Source organism: Nycticebus coucang, chromosome 1, assembly GCF_027406575.1.
Source record: "Nycticebus coucang isolate mNycCou1 chromosome 1, mNycCou1.pri, whole genome shotgun sequence".
Lineage (NCBI taxonomy): Eukaryota > Metazoa > Chordata > Mammalia > Primates > Lorisidae > Nycticebus > Nycticebus coucang.
In genome coordinates this window covers 140,503,466-140,525,239 of record NC_069780.1, presented here as the reverse complement: position 1 = coordinate 140,525,239, position 21,774 = coordinate 140,503,466, and the positions used below count along the sequence as shown (strand labels likewise).

Sequence of the window (21,774 nt, the reverse complement as noted above, 5' to 3'; positions counted from 1 at the left end):
TGTTTGTCCGACTGAGATGAAGCACCTCTTGGAGAAAATGTCCAAGAAGTGGGAGGCGGAGCAGGGTTGCTGACTGTGAACTTCCTGCAGTGTGACAGTCACCTGAGATGACCTCAGATTCCCTGAGACAAATGTCAGGAGAGACAAGGGATTCATGAGTGTGACCAGCTGCTGCTCTCACAGCACTGAATCCTGTGGTCCGCAGTGCCCCGTGGCAGGCTCCAAGCCGCCCTGTGGAGAAGGGCCCAGGGAAGTCTCCTCTGTCCAGTATGAGCCTTTAGTTCGTAGGACTGCGGAGGTGCAGACAGGGGCGCTCCTGCCTCTAACGTGCTCCTGGAGCTTTCTAGTCGCTCCCCTTGACCTTGGTGTGAGAGGACAAGTCTGTGTTATGTGGTTCTGCTTCTCCTAGTTGTCATTCATTCTACTAGGGATTTCAATGATAATGTACATTTTGTCTTCTGTATTCTCTGTAACAATGTTGTGTTATATGTAGACTCTCTCCCGCCAGGGCATATGTTTAGGTCATAACATCTCTCTCTTCATAACAACAGAATGAGAAGTAATAGACTGAAATATATACATTAGGAAATGTGGATTTGTTTATTTTGCTGTGACTTAATTGGTCAGTGTTGTAATTTGTTCTGTAAAGTATTTTAATATGATTCTGGATTTTAAAACTTTCCTTCCCCTTTAAACTGTGAAATTTGAATGTGCATTTCCCCTAAAGCCCTCTGGGAAGGTCTCTTAGCAGACTCAAATGATCCCATTTGTAACATTTCACCCTCATGTGGTTATGGAGCCCCTTCTGCAACCTAAAGCCTGGCAACAGTCCCCGTGCATCGCTGAGGTCACTTATGCACAGTGGAGTGAGCCCTGTCGCACCCTTGGGAGCTGCGGGTGCTCTGTCACAGATCCAGACGGAGGATCCTGCCCGTGGTTCATAAGAGAAGCGCTCAAGAGGAGTAACTAGAGTGTAATGAAACAAAGAGGAGACAGGGATTTAATTATCTTCCCAGTGAACTGTGTAATCATGCAGCTTTACTTCCAAATTCAACCAACGATTCTCGAATGAAGGGTGTCAAGTGGTGGGCATCGGTGCTGGGCCCCTGTGTGCCATCACTGGTTTCACGGCAGCACGGTGGCTGCATGCCAGTGTTCTTGGATGCTGTTTACACAGTGGTTTATACTTACTAAGTACTTTACAGAATCTCATGGCACCTTCAGAGAAAAGTGGCGAGGTTATGGCAGAGGGCTGTGTGTACACGTTTAGAACTCAGGAGCACATGCACAGTGTTTATCTCTGGGAGGAAGGACTTAGGAAGCACTTTTCATGTTTCATATTTGGTCTCATTTGCTCTCACAAATTCAAAGTGAACCTGCTAGGGAAGCGCTAACTTCTACACACAGGGAAACTTGTCACTTGGCATCCTGGTTGTGTGGGATTATAGGATGTCATGGTTATCCAGCTCCGCTCCCCACTGGCTGTGTGAACTCCTTACAGTGTACTTCTTGGGCTTCACCCTAAGCTTTCCTGCCTGCCACAGGGAGTTAGCCACCTCCATTTGACAATCTAAGAGAACTTTGTAAGTAGACTTCCATCATTCTTTGCCCAGTAGAGTGTTGAGTGGAAACCATGGGGACCCAGCACTGCCCCCTGCTCCCGTGATAACCTGCCAGGCTAACTTCTGTGATCCAAGAAACTTTCCACTCAACAGGTTGCTGTTTTAGAGTGGCATTAGTTTAAACCCCCCAAGCATAAGAGAAGCCCTAAAATCCCACCAGTCCCTGCTTTATAAAAGAATTTTCCATGAACTCTCGGAGCCTCTAGCTCCTACAATGGGAACCATCAAAGAGCATCATTGTCATCCTCACCTATTTACTGAGCCCCTTGAATGTGCAGAGCCTCATGGGAAGAACTGCAAAAGTGATGTAAAAATGACACGTAAGAATAGCTAATGGAAAGAGAACCCTTGGGACCTGCCACGCTCTATTACAAGTGTGTTTACAGGAATACAAATGTTCTCATTTCACAGATACAGAGAGAAGTTAACAAAGCAACCAAGGTGTGGTGCTGGGGAGGGGCAGGGGACGGCTTGCCCCGGGCAGTGTGGCTCTGGAGCCTGTGTTTCTCTCGTGCTACTCGGCACGTGAAGTCTCTGTTTGCGTTTAATGTCCACGAGGGGGAACCAGTGGCAATGCCAGCCTGTAATCATCATGTGAAACATAAGACCATAAACCCAGCAGAAGTTCTGAGGAGAGATGCCTTTTCTCCAGAGTGGACAGGAATGGAGTCAAAAATCCAGGGTTGTCAGCGCAGAGAGGGCTTTGAGAGATGGCTGGAGATTTAGCATATGGCAAGGGGGGCAGAATAGTCTAGGCACAGAGAAGATATGTGTAAACCCAGGGGCAGGAGATCTCAAGGCATGTGAGATGTACAGGTGAACCAGTGGGCTGGAGCCTGGCTTAAGCCTGAAGTGTGCGAGATGGCTGGGGCTGGATAGTGAAGGGTGGGTCAGGGTGCAGACACAGGGGGACAGGGAGAGCCTATCCCCCACCTGCAGTTTGCAGAGAAAGAAATGTAAAACCAGTTGCAGGGCAGGTACTCAGGGCCAAGAGATAGCTAACACGGCCAGACTTGTGCTATGGCATTCATTTCAGCCAGTTTAAAAGAACTTTCTTCCAGCTGTGCACTCATCACAAAAATAGCTTAAAAGTGAACTAATTGAACATTTAACGGTCTGCTGACTTTATTTTTCTTGTTATTTTTTAAACAAGTGCCTCAGAATTTGGCTGACAAGAGATTACTCGTTAATTGAGAGAAGTAAATGTTCCATAAAGCAAGCGGGGAAGCCCCTTTGAATGGAGGCAGCCCCTGCTGTGGCAGAGTGGATCCACCAGGTGGCAGGCTTCTCAAGTCTCAGCTATTATTTTTCCAGTCCTTTACCATTTTTACAACCATGAATGTTTCCAGCATAACATTTGCACTCTGCATCCCTGTTTCTGTATTTTCCCTCGGAGAAATTGGCTTTGGTGTCTGTAAGTCCAATGAGTCGTCCTCTGGAACAACTACATGTAAAAACAAGAAAGAGCAAACTGGTCTGGTTTCTGTAGGGGAAGGCACACGTGTTTGCGTAAGCACAGTGGCATCCTGTCCCTCGTTCGTGATGGTCAGTGTTGAGTAGGTACATTTGTCTTACCCACTTTGGTGGTATGTTTCTATCTCCTTCACTTGTTTTTGACAATCTGACCCCTTGATAGTACCTCATGTCAGTGAAATGCTCGCTGCTCAGTAAGCACCAGCCCCACACTGTGCCAGGCAGTGGAGGGGACCCGAATGTGGTAGAAGGAATACAGGGGATGAGGGCAGGAGAGCCAGGCGTGGCTTCCTCTGTGGCTTTGGGAAAGAAGAATCTGGGTCTCTGAATCTGTTTCCTTTATCTGTAGAGCAAGGGTAACAACCTCTTCCAAATCATAAGGCTGAAACAAACAACCCTCATGCCTTAGTTACGGGAATAAATTGAGAAACTATACAGGGTGACCGTAAGGTTTATGTGCAATTTTAAATTGCACACCTTAAATGGCACATGAACTTTACAGCCACCCTGTATATGAAAAATGGTTTAAAGATCCAAATGTGGTTTTAAAATGCCAAGTGGCATTGTTAATCTCTTATGGATAAAGATATCAAAGTTATGCTGAATTGTATTAGGAAAGAGCTGGGCTGGATTAAGCCCCAGTGACGGTCTGGCTCTGTGTGTCCACTCTGTGAATCTGGCCGAGGATGGAAAGAACTTCAGGGAAGGGTGCACTCCAACCATGTGTGACGCCTCTTTCCTTCACCGTAGGAAAATCTAAAATATCAGCACATGGCCTCGACTAGTAAAAAAAATACCTCATTCCAGAAAACCTTCACCAGTTGACCTTACCAGTAAACTGATATTTTCATTTAAAGAATAGCTAGCATGCTAATAGGTAAAGATTTATTTTTTAAATTTTGGCATTTGTATATAGAATGGCTGACTTACTCTTTGTGCTGTTGTTGAAGTTAAAATCCTATATCCTCGAAATATTTTCTACAAATATGACATGAAGTATGGAATTATGTTCTTAGACATATAACTCTAAACCCAATGGTAAGACACGAAGACTTTTCCCATATTAAACTGATGTGTGACATGAAAAATCAAAGAAGTACAAATAACCAAAACAAGTAAGAGGCAGGCAGTATCAACACTTAACAACAGTGGAAAAGTAGGAAAACATAGGAGTTGGGAATTGTAAATTTGGATTCATCCATCTGATGGAGTATCTTAAGATAGGCAGTAAAAGTCATGTTCTGAGAGAGTATTTAATGATGGGAAAGTTTTCCAGAAATATATAATGTGAAATGAAAAACAACATAAAACTGTAAATATAGAAAATATTAAAATTATTTCCGAAAGCATGTCTTTGATAAGTGATATTTACACACGTCTGAAGAAAAGACCAGCAGAAAATACACTGAAATATTATGAGTGATAGCTGCAGGATGGACTTCTCAATGATTTTTATCTTTTCATTTATACTTTAATGAAAAGTATACCTATAAACTGATATTTTCATTTCAAGAATAGCTAGAATGCTAATAGATTTATTTTTAAAATTTTGGCATTTGTATATAGAATGGCTGACTTACTCTTTGTGCTGTTGTGGATCTATTTCTTATAAAGGTGTGGATTACTTCCCAACCTGGTGGGAAGGAAGTAGATGTTATCATGAACACAGTCATTGCCTGTTCTTTTCCGTCCTCTGCCCCTTCCCTCCTTTCCTCTCCTTCTCTCGGTACCACTCGTGCCTTGGCTGCTAGGTGTCTTCTGGGCTGGGGCCTTTAAAAGGCCCTTCTTTTTCTACTTCTTAGATTTTCAAAGTAATCAGGGCCATCTCTGACTTTGAAAAGGACATGTTTCTCCCCTGGTTATTATGAAATTCAAGAAGGGATAATTGATGCCAGAGTGACTGCCTACTTGCCCTGGGCACCCCTCTGCTTAGCTGCTGACTCAGCTCCATCCCAAGGGCCTGCCCAGCAAGCCCCCGTCCCAGTACTGAGTGAAAGGACGTAGAAACCCACCAGGAATTACCTCCCCACTGCGTGACCTGGTTAAAGAGAGGTTTCTACTGGCTGGCAAAAACTTTCCAGCTCTGCAAGCTGACAGCTTTTATGGCAATGGAAACGGAACCTTTAAAAAAAATTTATCTCATTCAGTTTTGCTACTCCATAATTTCCAAGCCAAAAGAAAAACACAAAAAGGAGAAAAAAGAAAAATCAACCAAGAGCAGACAGCCGCTGGGCACGTTTATACTAAATACATATGGATGAAGATGTCTGTTATTTATAGAGCCCTTTCCATGTGTCACACTCAGTGCAAAAGGCTTTGCAAACTTTCTCTCATTGAATCCTCATCCCAGCCCTGTGTGATGGGTAGAGGATATATTGTTAGCTGGAACAGCAAGTGGAGGCAGAGGGAAGGGTAAGCAGCCTGCTAAGGTCACAGAGCTTGGATTTGAACTCAGATCTGTGGACTCTGGAGCCTACCCTCTTAGAGAAACTTCTACCCAGTTTGTCTTCTGTCAGGACTTCACTGATGGAAGGGTTACTTAGAAATGGGAGCCTTTCATGCACATGTTCAGGTGTGTTTTTATTTGTCTGTGAAGCTCCTGCCTCTCTGTGATCTTGCTTCATCGTGGCATTTCCCTTCAGTACCACCTCATCTTTTTTCACAGAGTGGAAATAAGGTGTCAATCACTACTACCCCATTTGAAAACACGTCAATCAAAACAGGACCAGCCAGGAGAAACAGCTATAAGAGCCGGATGGTGAGGCGGAGCAAGAAATCTAAGAAGAAAGAAAGTCTAGAAAGGTTAGTGAAGCTGTTCGTATTTGTGAGTTTGGTATATACCCATGTTGAAGAAAAGTTACTCCCTGCCTAACTGCTTACCTACGAGGAAGCTCTATTTCTCTCTGAAAAAATGTTAAGGTTCACGTGCATTGTACATTAAACCTCACAGTCAGAATAGCACTGATTTCCACAGTCAGAGGATTTACATAATGACATTGGAGAAGGATTTAGATTGCTGCTGCTTATTGTATGTGGAAGCTAAGAATAATAGTCCTTTGCTATTTTTTAAGCTTCTTCATTTCAGTTGGATTTGAGGAAGTGGACTTTTAGGCAGTTTTTAACATTACATCTAAATTTAAAATGTCCTTTTACAGTATCTAAAAACAGTTGCCATTTTTTTAAAAAAAATGCCAGATAGTCTAAAATAACTCTATCTTTAAAGTTTCCATATAAGCCTGGAATAAAAGGGCTTTGTTTTACCGACTGGCAATCTAACTAGCTTCTGCATGTTTGCAGCCCGGGGGGCGCTGGTGAGTACCACTTTGTGCTCACTGCAGACACCTGCAGGAGGGGAGCCTGTGTTCCTGGCAGGGGTGTTTCTTGCCAGGCAGCTCTCTGAGTGTGCTTCCTCCTATACCCACTTTGACCTGATCAAATTGCATCATATTAAGAGGTTTTTTGTTAATAGAAATGCAGAAAAATAAGCACACAAACAAAAAAAAAGATTGATGTCTTAACTCTCAGAAAAACAAGCTTACAGAAGAAAAGAAGTAGAGTTATGTTTTGCATGGTCCAGCTATGAATAATATTTATAACAAAATAATACAACAGCGATTTTTCTAACCAAACATTTTGGTTTAGCCGTATTGGAGGAAGAAAAAAGGGAGAGTTTATTTGGTGAGAAGGCAGAAGGGGGCTGTATAAGAGCTCAGTTCTTGTCTTTCATGGTAGGAAATCAACAGATAATTTCTAACATTGAAAAACTAAAAAGCAGGGGAAACACATTATTTAGCAACATACAAACAAAAAGGAGAAGAAGCGGGTAAAAGAGTTGAAAGTGATGTCTCTGGAGAGGGGAGAGAAGGTAGCAGAGTTGCTGATTTTCATTATAAGTTTATAGAACTATTTGACCTTTTAACCAGAGTATAATTATTACTTTGATTAAATCAAACACATACAAGTTCTAGGATCTTTCTTTTCTGTTGTCCTTTAACTTTAATTGTGCTTTAAGTCATATAGAACAAATTGTTTCAAAGGGGGAGCAGTGTGAGGTGTTCTGTTGAAGTTCACTGGGGTGGGTAAGGCTTATATGATGGTAAAAGAACTCTGGGTGGCCACCTGCCCTGTGGACCTCCCACCAGAACGCTGTGCTCTTTGACTTGAGGATGTGCTGCTTGAACTGCACATTCGCCTCTAAGGCTGTGTGGTATCTGCTGCCCTGCAGAGGTCATGTGCTTCAGTTTTTCTATGTGAATGAAACAGCCTACGTTGTTGTTAGCAATATTCGAGAGCCCCCAGGGAGTGAGTACAGCCAACGGCCCTTCACTGATAAAGCCTCTTCCCAGTGTACCACCATTAAAGAATTCTGTACCCAAGATAACGGGTTCTCAGAGATTTACTTTGTATCGTGTCTTAATTAAATCGTGTCATTGTATTTGGGGATGTATACTCAGAAGCTTTGAGGCAAAGAGTGCCCTCCTCATAAACCTAACAAGTAAATGAATGTGTTTTTAATATTTTGTGTCTTCTTCCTATTTTCCAATCTCTGTTTTCCCCCCTCGCTCTTTTTAAAAGTGCCTTCGCACATCATAACAAAGTTTTTAATACAAAAGTGGCTTCCTCCTCTTTAATGGGGTCTGTAGAGACATGTCACTGTCCCTGACATGGAGCCGTTGAACTGAATATGCTGGTGTTGTGGGGAGGCAGGAACAGTTCTGAAAGTTGACTCTTGTCCATTTTTTCCTGTTTTCACTCTAGGAGGAGATCTCTTTTCAAAAAGCTAGCCAAGCAGCCTTCTCCGTTACTCCACACTAGCCGAAGTTTCTCCTGCCTGAACCGATCCCTGTCCTCAGGAGAGAGCCTCCCAGGCTCACCCACTCACAGCCTGTCTCCCAGGTCACCCACACCAAGCTACCGCTCCACCCCCGACTTCCCATCCGGTGAGTGACTTTCCTGGTCTGGAACGCAGCAGAGAGTGGAGAAGAGGCAGGGTCACCATCTGAGGATCCATAAGGAAAACAGACTGAGGATGTAAATGCTACAGACGAGATTTATAGAAAGGTTCTAAGATACAGCTATTCTGGCCTGTAAAATAAGGCAAGAAGTTTGGGGCTAAACTGCAGTGTGGGGAAGTTTATCCGAAAGTGTTCATTTCACTAGTTAGAGGCTGAGACAATTTGCTAACATTGACCTGGCCTTACCCACCATAGTCCGACTACAAGTGTAGAAGGAAAAGTGGAAATGACCGTGGATGCTAACAGCCTTCTGTTTTCCACCCACAGGTACTAATTCCTCCCAGAGCAGCTCCCCGAGTTCTAGTGCCCCCAATTCCCCAGCTGGATCGGGGCACATCCGACCCAGCACCCTTCACGGTCTGGCCCCCAAACTTGGGGGGCAGAGGTACCGCTCAGGAAGGCGTAAGTCGGCAGGCAACATCCCGCTCTCCCCGCTGGCCCGGACACCCTCTCCGACCCCCCAGCCTACCTCTCCTCAGCGGTCACCATCCCCTCTTTTGGGACACTCGCTGGGCAATTCCAAGATCGCACAAGCCTTTCCCAGCAAGATGCACTCCCCGCCCACCATCGTCAGACACATCGTGAGGCCCAAGAGTGCAGAGCCGCCCAGGTCCCCGCTGCTCAAGCGCGTGCAGTCAGAGGAGAAACTGTCACCCTCCTACAGCGGTGATAAGAAGCACCTGTGCTCACGCAAGCACAGCCTAGAGGTGACTCAGGAGGAAGTACAGCGCGACCAGTCCCAGCGGGAGGCGACCCTGCAGAGCCTGGAGGAGAACGTGGGTGACGTGCCTCCCCTGAGCCGTGCCCGGCCGGTGGAGCAGGGCTGCCTGAAGCGCCCCGTCTCCCGGAAGCTGGGCCGGCAAGAGTCTGTGGACGAGCTGGACCGGGACAAGCTGAAGGCCAAGGTGGTGGTGAAGAAGCCAGACGGCTTCTCTGAGAAACAAGAATCCCATCAGAAATCCCATGGGCTTGGGAGTGACTTGGAGAACCTTGCTATCTTTAAGCGAGAAGAGAGAGACAAGAAAATCTATCCGAAGCCTTTAGAAAGGTCAAACCATTTTGACAGCAAGGCTGCCGTGCAGGAAGGCCAGTCTCTGGGCAGTCTGCTGAAAGACGCTCTTCACAAGCAGGCCAGCGCCCGTGCTGGCGAGGGGGTGGCCTCTGACGGGGCCCTGGCTGGCTCTGGCCTGGCACATGGTGAGCACAGCCAGGGCGGCAGGGACTTCAAACAGGTCTCTGTTCCGGGGACCCTCCAGGACAGTCTCTGTCACTCCATGGATAGGCCCCACTGCGGGAAGGGGGAAAACACAGAGAAGGCCAAGGAACTTCTCCGATGTGAGAAGTTAGATAGCAAGCTGGCCAATATCGATTACCTCCGGAAGAAAATGCCCCTCGAAGACAAAGATGACAGCCTCTGCCCCCTGGTAAAGCCCAAGACAATAGCTGGTCCCCATGAAAGCCTGCCAGGGAGCTCAGCCCGGCCCGTGGGTGGGCAGCAGGAGGCCCCCGCAGCCCCCGAGAGCCGAGCCTTCATCAGCAGCCCCCATGCAGTTCAGATCAGTGCTGGCTCTTTTGTTCCCCTCAAGGGCTTAGCTGGCCGGGTGGACGGTGGAGTAGAGAAGCCAGGCTTGGTTGCTCCTGAGTCCCCTGTGAGGAAAAGCCCCTCGGAGTATAAGCTGGAAGGCAGGTCTGTATCATGCCTAAAGCCCATTGAGGGCACTTTGGACATCGCTCTCCTGTCTGGACCACAGGCCTCCAAGACAGAGCTGCCTTCGCCAGAGCCTGCACAGAGTCCTAGCCCAGGTGGGGATGTGGGGCCTTCTGTGCCACCAGCTCTTCCCAGCAGCAGCAAGAAAAAGGGAGAAACTGCCAGTCCAAAAGAGCCTCCTTCTGCCAGCGTAAAGATGAATAAATGCCATCTGCTTGAGCCTAGGTTCCTGCCCCCCAGTCGGGGTCTTCAGAATTCACCAGCAGCTCCCTTGCCTGACTCAGAACTAAAGCAGGACAGGAAAGTTTCCCATCCTGCTGCCAGGAGCACAATGACAGTCATGGGAAACAATCCCCAGTGGAGAGAGGGTGGCCCCCACAAGCACCAAGACCACACCACTGACACCCAGCTCCTCCCCTGCCCAGGGCAGGGCCTCCATGGCACCGACCCAGCCAGGCCACGTGGCCCACTCCCACCTGGAAGTACCTCCTCCAGGGAGAAGCCGAGCTTGAGAGACTCCTCTGAAAGGGGCCCTTCCACAGCCAGAAGCGAGAGGTCTGCTGCTCGGGCTGATGTATGCAGAGACTCCTCTGTGGGGCTGTGCCTGCCGGGAACTGCTAAAGCCAGTGACAGCCCCAGAAATCTCTCCTCTGTGGGAAGGGCCTGCCCAGATTTTGATGTGAAGACCCAGGCCATAGAGAAACCATGGGGGCCTTGTGGGAAAACCAGCCACAGGGATGGCCAGGAAGAGCTGAAGCCGCTAGCCAGAGACGATTCCTCTTTGCAGCCAGCTGAGGTTCCGTGTGAGAAGCAGCTGGGCAAGGGGAAAAGTGGCCTGGAACCCAAGTCTGACGCCCCTCCTGCCAGGCGTTCTCTGCAGGCACCTGGGATTGAGAGTGGGAAGAGTGAAAAGCTCTCCGCTTTCCCATCTTTGCAGAAAGATGGTCCCAAGGACCCTGAAAGGAAAGAGCAGCCTCTGCAAAGACACCTCGTCAATAGCCCTCAGCACACCTTGACCTCTAAAGAGCTGTCCAGCCTCGCCTCTTGGCAGCATTGCGGATCCCCAAGCCAGGCTTCCAGCAGAGAGCCTGGGACCAGGCCCAGCGCTGCAGAACCCACCCTGGCCCCCCAGGAACCCCCAAAGCCTGCTGCTTTGCCCAGTGAAAGCAGCAGCCACAAGCTCCGGCCAGGCCCTGACCCAGGCCCTGGCAAGTCTAAGCACCCAGACAAGTCCCTCTCCTTACAGAAACCAAGCATTGGGGCTGCAAAGGGCAAGGAGCCTGTCACTCAGCCTCTGGCCAGCTCTAGCAGGGAGGGGAAGGGCGGCAGTAAGGGGGGGTTGGATGTGTTCCCTGCTGTCCCAGGCTCTCAGAGCAAAGCCAGTGATGTGACTGCCCAAGGAGAAAGTCAGCCCTCTGTCCCACCACATACTGAAGGGGGTCCTGCAGCCACCACACTGAAACCCACCAGTGGTGGGCATCCCCCAGAGATCCTGAACAAGCCTGCGCATTTGCCGAGGCAAGAATACCCAGAGATTAGTGAGTCAGGGGACCCGCAACCCTCCCCTGTCAGTGAAATGCAAAACCTATCTCCAAAGCACCCCAAACCATCCACTGTGAAAGATTGCCTCCCTCCGTGCAGACAGACAGACAGAAGCACGAGCCAGCAGGCCGCTGCCACCGACAGAAAGCCTGAAGGGAAGAAACGCACAGATGCACTTTATGTTCCGGCAGACAGAGAGAAGCTCGAGGCCAGCCCTCCCCTGGCACCCGGGGAGACCTGGCTGACTGGTGTGGAGAGGCCAGCCACGGCCACGGGGGCGGGGAAGGGCTTCCCAGAGGCCAAGGGGAAAGGGCCCAGTCCCCAGAAACCACTGACTGAGGCGGGCAAGCCCAGCAGCATGAAGCGGTCACCCTCGGCCACAGGACAAAGTTCCTCATGCTCGGCTGCCCTCCTGGAAAATTCTCTGAGCTGCTCCTCCAGCTTTCCCGAAGCCAGACCCGCGGTCCGGGAGGCCTTTACAACCAACGGTGACACCTGTTCTGCTATGGCCAGTGGAGGCACAGTTGACCCCCCAGCCTCCAGCAACAGGGACCACAGGAAATGTCCATCAGGGGGGGATGGCAGAACCCAAATGACAAAGAGCGACTCTTTGCCATCCTTCCGGATTTCCACCACCACTCTGGAGTCACACCATCTTGACCCAATCGCGACAGGCGGAGCCAGCTACAGGGACAGGGCTCTCTCAGTAAGTGCCTCCTTAGGAGAAGCCAAAGGGAGGGAGCCTGCCCCAGCCCATCTGCCCCCAGCTCGGAAACAGAACGCAGGCCGAGAAGTGACCAAGACCTTTCCAGCCCCAAACTTGGACCGCCCCGTCACCCTTTCTTCTGAGAAGGACTTTGTGGTACGGCAGAGGCGGGGGAAAGAGAGTTTGCGTAGCAGCCCTCACAAAAAGGCCTCCTAACGGGGCAGATCCTTGGGCAGAATGTGGTGACCGGCCAGAATGTGTGACTGTGTCTTGACTACCTTTCGAAACCAGCACTGTGTGGGAATGTTGCCAGGCAGAGCTTGGAGCCTCATTGAGGAAGGAGAGAGAGAAAAAAAGAGGGGACCTTCTTCCAGATGCCTTCCCAGTTGTAACCGGTAAAACCGTTACCAGATAGTGTTTGTACAAAAAAATACCTTTACAGTTGAGGGTTGTTGAGGAAAAAGATTTTCCTGTAAATACATAGCAATGTGTCTGGTTTGGGATGTAGAGTCTTTACCTTGCTGCTGATTGCGTCGTTTACTACAGCTTTTTTTTTGAACAAGATTTTTGCTTTACCATTCATCATAATGTAATAGTGAAGCAAAATGGTCAAAACTGGGTGTGTGTAAAACTATAGATGCACTCCTATCTGTGGGTAGACACATCCACCCTCATGGTTAGGTCTGAGGTTTAAGAGAATATTTCAAGGTTCCATTTTTATAAGCTAAAACATTCTAAATGAAGTTAAAGGTGGAAGAAAGCCCTAATACAGTAGATGGTGAGTTTTTATGTGTATTTTTAACCAGAGTTTCTGATAGCACTCTATCTGGCTACCTATGTTTCCAGATCTAAAAGCAGGAACTACTCTAATCGCTGCATTTGGAATCCTCCATTAGGAATGGCCGGCACAAATGGAGCCAGCCGTTTTCATTTCACGGTCATCCTCCTGGACATTTTGATCCTGGGTCCAACTGTCTAGAAGGCCAGTTGTCCTTGTCTGGATGTGCGTCTGGTCTTCACCCAAGGCAGAGCAGGGACTGTGAACACACATCACCTTTACTTCTGCTGTCCTCCTTTTTTACCAAACTGTTCAACTCAGGCCTTTATGCTGTGAGTGACTAGTGCAAGAAGCACAGGCTCTGTAGTCCAGAACCAGCCCTGCTCTGAAATAGAAAGGACAATTGGTGGCGGCACACAGATGTGCTAGTGCTTAGGTGGAGTGCTAAGTTTCAGGCATTGGAAGAGGTTTTCAATTTGCTTTTGTGAGGAAAGGAACTGGGAGGTGGGGGGGGATTGGCATCATAGCATCTATATTAAGGACTAATCAGGACATCAGATACATTTTAATACATAGCTGGGGCCTTATGTTGTAGACGAGGCTTGCTGTTTTTAGCAAGTTCCTGGGGTTTCACATTCATTTCTAATGCATCAGGTAGCTCCCTACATTTCATAACATGATCTCTTTATTTGTAAGCAAAAAAAAAAAAAAAATACTGTATTAATAAAGAGCAACATTTTTGTAACAAAAAGACTTGTTGGAGCTATTTGGTGCTTGAATGTGATCATCCTTTTTACTTTTGCTAAGCCTTATTTAAATTTTGTATACTGTGGAATATGTAGAATTTGTAAGATCATTTTAATGCGGAAGGTTTCTGATTTGGTGGCAGGGTGGGGGGACTTTTGTTGCAGTTTTTTTTGTGTGTTTTGTTTGTTTTGTTTGGTGGCTCGTATTGTAACATGGCACTTGTTGGCATAAGTAGTAAAGCACTAAGAGAAAACACAGATAAGTGTTAGATGCATGAGAACCACAGTAGGAATTTTTTATTTTGTTTTCTAAGAGGAAAAAAAAAATGACCAACAAATAACTAATTCAGCACCCAAACCCACTCAGGGATGTCTTAGTATCTTCAGGCTATAAAATTGTTTATCTAAGCACAGCATCATTTATAGCCCTGTGGATTGTAAATCTTTAGGGAGGCTATAAACTCCACTTTGACAACAAAGGCATAACTTAACTATTTTGTTGTCCTTTGTTGTAAAATAAGTTGGCAATGTCCCCTCCCCCCAAAAGAAAGAAAGGAAAGAAAAATGTCTCCTCTTTGCCTCTAATTTTTTTTTTTTTTTTTGAGATGTACTCTTATTTTATGTCCCCAAGTAGAGTGCAGTGATATCCTTATAGCTCACTGCAACCTCAAAAACCTGGGCTCAAGTGATCCTCCTGCCTCAGCTGCCCAAGTAAATAGGAGTACAGGCACCGGCCACAGTGCCTGGCTAATTTCGCTATTTTAGTAGAGATGGGGTCTTGCTCTTGCTCAGGCTGGTCTCACACTCCTGAGCTCAAGCAGTCCTCCCGCTCAGAGTATTAGGATTACAGGCTTGAGACACTGCAGCCAGGCCCTAATTTTTTTCCATGTGTTTTAGCCATTCCATAACACTACATTATAAAACTGCAGAAGAAACACAAATTTTATAAGAATTTAAATGGGTTTCAGGAGTGTTCTCAGCATTTATAATGCTTATCTGCGTTTGGTGGTTATCATAATCCAGTCCTACACTCAGACGTGGAGACAGGTCTATCGGGGCGGTAGTTCATGGTTTACAGCCTTTGTTTTTTAACTGTTCAGTTTCCTTTAAAGCACAACTAGCTGTTTACAAATGATATTTTTCTGTATATTTTGTATAGCATACTATCATTTTTGCCAAATATGGTTTTCATTATGGATGAGTAAAGAGTACTTAAGGTTGCATTCATGTGATACCTGTTGTTGTAAACCTCTCCAATCAGCTGGTAGAAATTCTCCTAGTTGTGTTCTAGTTGGTCAGTCTCTGTGTGATCGTAAGACGTGCTCCCTATAGTACTCCCAGCTGTAGATTTACCAGCTTAAAAGTTTGTTAGGATCTGTGCAATAAAGTGTTTGCAGTCTTATTTTCTCTAAGAAATTCCTGATGGATGTCATAATTGTTGTATATTGAACAAAATATTTATACTTATGCAGTTGCATAACATTGAAATAAAAATTTAGCATGAAAAGTAATGACTGTTTTCTAATATGCTCATACACATACCACCTCCAAAAGTATTAGTGATTATTACTCTGTAGTATGGAAAGTACAGGTTTTTGCAAATTGCTCTTTGCTGTGTGGAACAGTTTCCCCTTTTTTGCCCCACCAACACTTAGTCCCTTCTTCAGGATTTATTCCCCTCTCTCTCCTTCCTATTTTCTCTCCCAACCTTCTTCCTTGCTTGTAGAACCTACCAACTTCCACACTGCCACTCACCATCTTCCCGCAGTCTCCAGGGAAGAAGTGCCCTTTCTCTGGGATACCATCTCCTCTGTTCTCCCAAGATCTCGTTCCACCTATTACTATCATCACTCTCACTGTTCTCTTTTCCCTTCCTCCTCTTTCCTTCCAGAACAGTCTTTCCTTAGTTAGTTAGTTAGAGACAGAGTCTCACTCTGTAGCCCTTGGTTATGTGCTGAGGCATCACAGCTCACACCAACCTCAAACTCTTGGGCTCAAGCTGTCCCCCTGCCTCAGCCTCCTGAGTAGCTGGGACTGTAGGCTCCCACCACAGTGCCCAGGTTGTTCTATTTTTAGTAGCAACAGGCTTTCCCTCTTGCTCAGGCGGGTCGTGAACTTCTGAGCTTGAGCAATCCGCCCGCCTCGGCCTAAGAACACCCCTTCCTCAACCTTGCCTTTAATTCCTGCCCCTTCTCAGCTGACCTCCCAGAGGAATAGTCTGCGCTTGATAATTCCAGGTCTTTGTATCACTCCTCACCCCACTGGAATTGGGCTGCTTTACCCCAAGCTGACAGCATTGCTCTGAGGAATGTCACCAGTGACGAAGCTGAATCCAAAGCCCACTTGTCAGGGCGTCCCTTGGCAGACTGTCCCCTGGAGCACCCGTCCTCCTGGTGCTCTTCTCCCCTAGTTCTCTCCAACCTGTGCTTTCTGTCTCTTTGGACAATTCCTTCTTCCTCCTTCTAGAACTGATTCCCTTAAACACTGATGTTCGTTCCCAGGGTTCATTCTGGGGCTTCTGGGCATTTCTCTCTGCCCCTCCTCCCTGGGTTTTCCTGTCGGAGGCGTTTCCACTTGGCTCCTGCTCAGGCCCCTCACCTCTGAGTGTCCCAACCCTGCCCATCCTCTTCTGAGCCGCCTCTCTCAATCATACTGATGCCCTGTCTTCCCTCTGTGCCTAATCCTGGGTTTCTATCTAGACTTCTTTCTCTCTTTACACTTAAAACCAAATAAAAGAAAAAAAAAGAAAAAGAAAAAAAAAACCAGGTACCACTAATTTCACAAAAAGCTCTGCAATTCCTTTCTCCTCACCCTCCTGCTACTGGAGCCTTAGTTTCGCCTCTACCATAGTCCCTCCCTGTGTTACCGCTACTCTTTCCCCTTCCAATCTGTTCTCAATGCCTTAGAGAGATGTTTCTCAAGTGCAAGCATACCACGTCACTTTGAACCTTCAAGTAGCTCCCGTGTTCTTTGGGATGAGGGCCAGCTCCTTAAACACGCCAGCTCAGCATGCATGCCAGGACGGCCCCTGCCGTGGCCTGGCCGCCGCCTCGTCCCTGTGCACCCACCTCGCCGCGTTATTTGGGAGCTGTTTTCTATGTGTGCATGTTCTTCACTGGATTCTAAGCTCCCCTCTAAGCAGACAGTCAGTGTCTTGTTTGCTTTTACTTCTAGGACAAAGCACATAAGAGCTGTCGAATAGTTGCTAAACTGAATTGAACAAGACAGGAAGTTAGTGGTAGCTGCCATCTGTGGTACTTCCCAGGAGCCAGCTCCAGCACGGTGCATGTCTCTGCTAGTCTCTGTGCCCTTTGACCTGTATGTTGCTTCGCTTTATGACTTAGGAAACCAAGACCCAGAGACGGTAAGTGACTACCCCTCACCATAGGCAGACTGAGATTGGAAATCTGGAGAGCAACCTGACAGGACACCCCACCCCCAACCTGACAGGAGACAAGACTCCCATCCCCACCACCACCCCAGTCCGCTGCAGGACAAACCACAGGATGAAAGGGAACAGATAGTGACCTAAGGATTTTCACTGCCTGCATGATACAGTTGTCCCTGCTTAGAGGAACCCGCTCTAAGAAACACCTTTTTAAAAAGTAATGATGGAAATGATCATTTTAATGGGACTTGGTATCATGCTATGAAGAAGAGTCAGTCTTTACCATAAAAGGAAAAACCCACAAAGGATATTAAGCACACATATCACAGAGCCAGTAGTAATAGCCACAGCCCCAGTGCTCGCTGTTAGATAACCAGTTCAGAGCAAACACATAAACTGTGTAATGAAAACAAGGGAAAGGTTGAAGTTTCAGAGGGTTGTATCATAGTTGAGACTAGGTAAAGCTACTGAGGTGATTAAAGGGCAGATAACTGGACAGATGTGCTCTTGGGGTCTCAGCACTCTGAGGCAGAATTTCTTAGACCACATTTCACCATCCATGTGGCATTCTTTTATCTTGTTTGGGGTAAATGTAGTTAAATAAGTGGGGGTGCAATATTTCCCTAAAATCTATGAAGCCTCCATCTTTTAAGTCCAGGGCTTTTTTTTTTTCCCCCAAGAGATAAGGGTCTCACAGTGTTGTCTGGCTGGCCCTGAACTCCTAGGTGCAAGCAATCCTCCCACCTCGGCCTCCTGAGAAGCTGGGGCTGCCAGTGTCTGTCACTGCATCTGCTCCTCCAGGCATTACTTTTATTCTCTGTAACTGAGTGTAAGTACAATAAGGTGATGCCGACAGAAATTACAAATTCTCTCTTTTGTACTGGGAGTGAGGAGACAAGACTATCAAGAGGACCAGAGATTTCATGAACTGGAGATAGAATTAAGGTAAGGAGAAATCACTTCTAAAAAAAAAAAAAAATGACGCTAACCTATTCACACGGGGCAGTCACATTGGTACTGAACAACTAAGCACTTCAGAGGAAAGAGGCTGGTTTAATGTCTTCAGATGAAGCAGCACATTCAGCTGTAACAGGCACACAAACCACGTGGGGGTCTTGCTCAAGGTTCTGAAGGCTGAGGGTAGAGGAGAACATTTTGAGCATCTAACAAGTTCTCAGGTGACTCAGATGCTGCCTGCCTGTGGAACACATTAAACCCCTGCGTGGCTATACCAGAAAGTTAGAATCTCTGAAGATAAAAATAAATAATAAAACAAATAAACCTTCCTCAGGTGATTCTAATGTGCAGTCCAGGTTGAAAAGCGAATCAGAAGGAATTCCCCACCCAGAGGCTGACACTTAACTCACATCTGTATCTCAAGATGAAACTGTATAATAGCTGGTCCAGTTACCTGGGACCCTAAAGACACTTCCCATGCAAAGTGTGGTCCTAAGACCAACATCATCCAATCACCTGGGAGTTAGAGACACAGAGTCTCAGGCCGCACCCAGACCCACTGACTTTCTTTATTTTAATCTGATACCCAAGTAATCTGTTCGCACATTTAAGTTTGAGAAGCAGTCTTAACACTATTTTCTAACCTTCCTGCAAGATGAGAATGACTTGGGATATTTGTTAAAAATACAAATTCCCAAGCCAGGCTTGATCTCAGATCCACTCAATAATCTCTAGAGCAATGGTTCTCAACCTTCCTATTGCCGCGGCCCTTTAATATAGTTCCTCATGTTGTGGTGACCCCAACCATAAAATTATTTTCGAAGGGGCGGCGCCTGTGGCTCAAGGAGTAGGGTGCCGGTCCGAGATACCAGAGGTGGTGGGTTCAAACCCAGCCCTGGCCAAAAATGGCAAAAAAAAAAAAAATTATTTTCGATGCCTGCAATGAAAATAATTTTATGATTGGGGGTCACCACAACATGAGGAACTATGTTAAAGGGTCACGGCATTAGGAAGGTTAAGAACCACTGCTATAAAGAGCTTGGATTAGAGTCTGGGTATCTCTGATTCTAAAACTTTTGACCTTTCTAAATATTACCAGGTGTCATATAATTCAGATTCAGGCCTGTCCGCAAATGATCAACGCCGTCTTATTTCCTCTTCCTAATGCGGCAATGTATTTTCATTGTTAAAAGGGGGTTGCGACTCACAGGTTGAGAACCACTGCTTTACACAAGAAAAAAATCACACAGTGTTACATTATGGATTTGATGATTGGTGAGAATCCATAAGCAAAGGAAACTAGTTAGTCATTCTCTGTAATAGGGCGTCTTTACCAGTTCTAATTAGTCGGTAAGAATTTCCCATCTAGCACTTTCAGTTTACAGCGTAAATGTAACACGAGATAGGTTAGGGATAGTAGCTGTGGAAATTTGCTTCCTTCGGTCTGGGCAGACATGAAGGAAATCTATGGTGGGCAGTTCTCTGAATTTGTTAATAATTCCCTCCTAGCAGGATGCCTTAAACTCATTCCTCAAAGTAACCGTTTTGTGTCATCCCTCTCTGTCTATCCCCTACTCTGGTTACATGTCTCATATATCTAGAAAAGCTGGAGATGAGCAAGGCTTTGTGGAACCTCCATTTCATTACCTTTTGTAGACTCAAAGTCACTCAGCCTGGCCTAAGTTCAAGTTCTCTGGCAGTGAACACCTCAGGCCCTGGGCTGCAGGCATCAGCTCCAGTCCTCAAAGGAAAACACGCAGCAACACCTCACTGATTTCTGAGACTGAGCATTCCAAAGGACAAGATCACTACCTCTTATAACATCGCTAGCTGATGGTGGGGCTGTCGATCCCAACCCAGGGTAAGCCCTAGAGAAGTTCTCTGCACACTCTGTGACATGCTTGTCCAGTATGTTCAGAAGGAAAAGATGTTGCATATGGTTGCAAATTATCACCCCCACGCTGCTTTACAAAAATTCTTACTATTGTAAAGCTGAAAGCCTCTAACAAATACTCATTTGCTGTTCCATTAAGCACTGCTGGGAGATGGCTGTCAGCAGCTGGGACGAGAAGAATGAAGGTGTTTGCAAGGCCTGCAGCAAGCATGTTGCAGCTAGAAGGGCTTCATGTGTCAGGCTGGCATCACCATATCCTCAAGCCCTAACCTGTCTTAATAAAAATCTTTAGCCTGAAAGTTCTGTCCCCTTGGACTATGTATGCTTTATTAAGCAGTGCTGTACTAAAGTCGCTTTCCCCAGCAGGCGGCATTTCTCCTCTTGTTGAGGCTGGATGCTGTTCCGTGAATGCCATCTGTGATGCACGTCTTTCTGCAAAATTCAAGTGGGGATCCTTAGAACCACTGTGGTCCCCTCTGTTCTCTCAGGAAAGGAAAAGCAACCCATAAAGCCTGGGCTTTACTGTTTGCATTTGAAAACACAAAACCTTAGAAAAATACTGCCTTCCCCCCCCCAGTATCTACATTATCACAACTGATGACCTCCTTATTCTTTATGTTTGTAAAAACAAAAGTCCTCCTTGAAAAAGCAACTCGTTTTTCTCCTATTGCTTTTACATAGTCACTGAAGGTATGTTGGAAATATATTCTACTTGCTAGGGTGGAAAAAAAGGAAATATAGATAAGCAAGAAGAAAAGTACTTGACTCACTGAAATCCTACAACTACTCATTCTAGAATGGATAGGTAAATTTTGCTGAAAAATGAATTAATCCTGGGGACGCTGTTTAGTAACCATTTCAGTGTCTATAAATATACTTCTGTAATATTTATAATGGCTACCTGGCATCTCTTTACACATATGTACCATGTTATTTTCTTTCACACGTGTGCATGCATATATGTGTGTTACAGAGCCCGTGGTGCGGACAATGGAGGTCGTCTTACTTTTCAGTTCTTGGCACAGCAGCCTTGACCTATGCTAAGGTTCGTTTATTAATGATTTAACTGAGCGGTCCCTTCTGTCCCCTCTTCCACTCTGTAAGGAACAATGTTGATGGTTTATCTTTTGGTTGTATTCTTGGGGGAAAAGAAACATATATATATAGATAGATAATTGTTTTATATGCATTTCTTTTTAATTTATACAGATTATCGGGTTAACATATCATTCAGGGTGTTTTGTTACCCCACTAAGCTTTATGTATTTAGGATTCAACTGTGTTGCTATGGCTGCATCTGACCCAGCGCTTCTCACTCCTGTCCAATGCCCTGTGGTGTAATGGATCTTCCCCATTTTACCTGCCTCCTTTTCCAGGGATGAATATTTGGATTAATTTGTTACAGAATTTCCCCTACATAAATAATGCTGTGAAAATATCTTTGTGGACATATGCAACTTTCTTGGGATACATATTTAATTTGAGTGATGATTGCCAGATAGTCCTAGAGGGGCTGCACCAGTCTACATCCTCAGCAGGACACACAGGTCCCCAAACCCCACATCCCGCCTGCGGTAGTATCCAGCTTTCTCCTATTTGCGGGTTTGACGTTAAAGTTTCTCTCGTTTCCACTTGCATTTCTCCGATTGCTGATAAAATCATGTTTGTAGTATTAAATTGTTCCACCTAAGAGCAAGGATTATCTCCTCGTTTATTCAGAGCATTCTGAGTTTATTTAATCATGTATCGTTGCTACTTAGGTTGTTTCCAAAGAGAAAAGAAGGGAGGCTTGAGTTACATAGCAAGCCCAAGAGCCAACATATGAGGAAGAGGAAGGGGCAGCCGCCTGTCCTCTGCTGACCGTGGCAGATTCAGCACCACATTTTTAATAGGCAGGTGCTCAGAGAACACTAACCAGGGACAGGGTGAGTGTGCAGAGGGTGTT

General features: G+C 46.3%; 1 protein-coding gene across 5 annotated transcripts in view; it reads left to right on the top strand.

The window, feature by feature from the left end:
- Positions 1-15,098, top strand: part of MAST4 (microtubule associated serine/threonine kinase family member 4) — a 442,299-nt gene extending 427,201 nt beyond the window's left edge. For all 5 annotated transcript variants that reach the window (XM_053589500.1, XM_053589491.1, XM_053589506.1 and 2 more), the window contains 3 exons: positions 5,761-5,897; positions 7,854-8,035; positions 8,378-15,098. In XM_053589500.1, the coding sequence (XP_053445475.1) occupies positions 5,761-5,897; positions 7,854-8,035; positions 8,378-12,282 (4,224 nt within the window). In that variant the 3' untranslated portion in view covers positions 12,283-15,098. The remainder of the gene's footprint in view (positions 1-5,760; positions 5,898-7,853; positions 8,036-8,377) is intronic.
- The last annotated feature ends 6,676 nt before the right edge of the window (positions 15,099-21,774 follow it).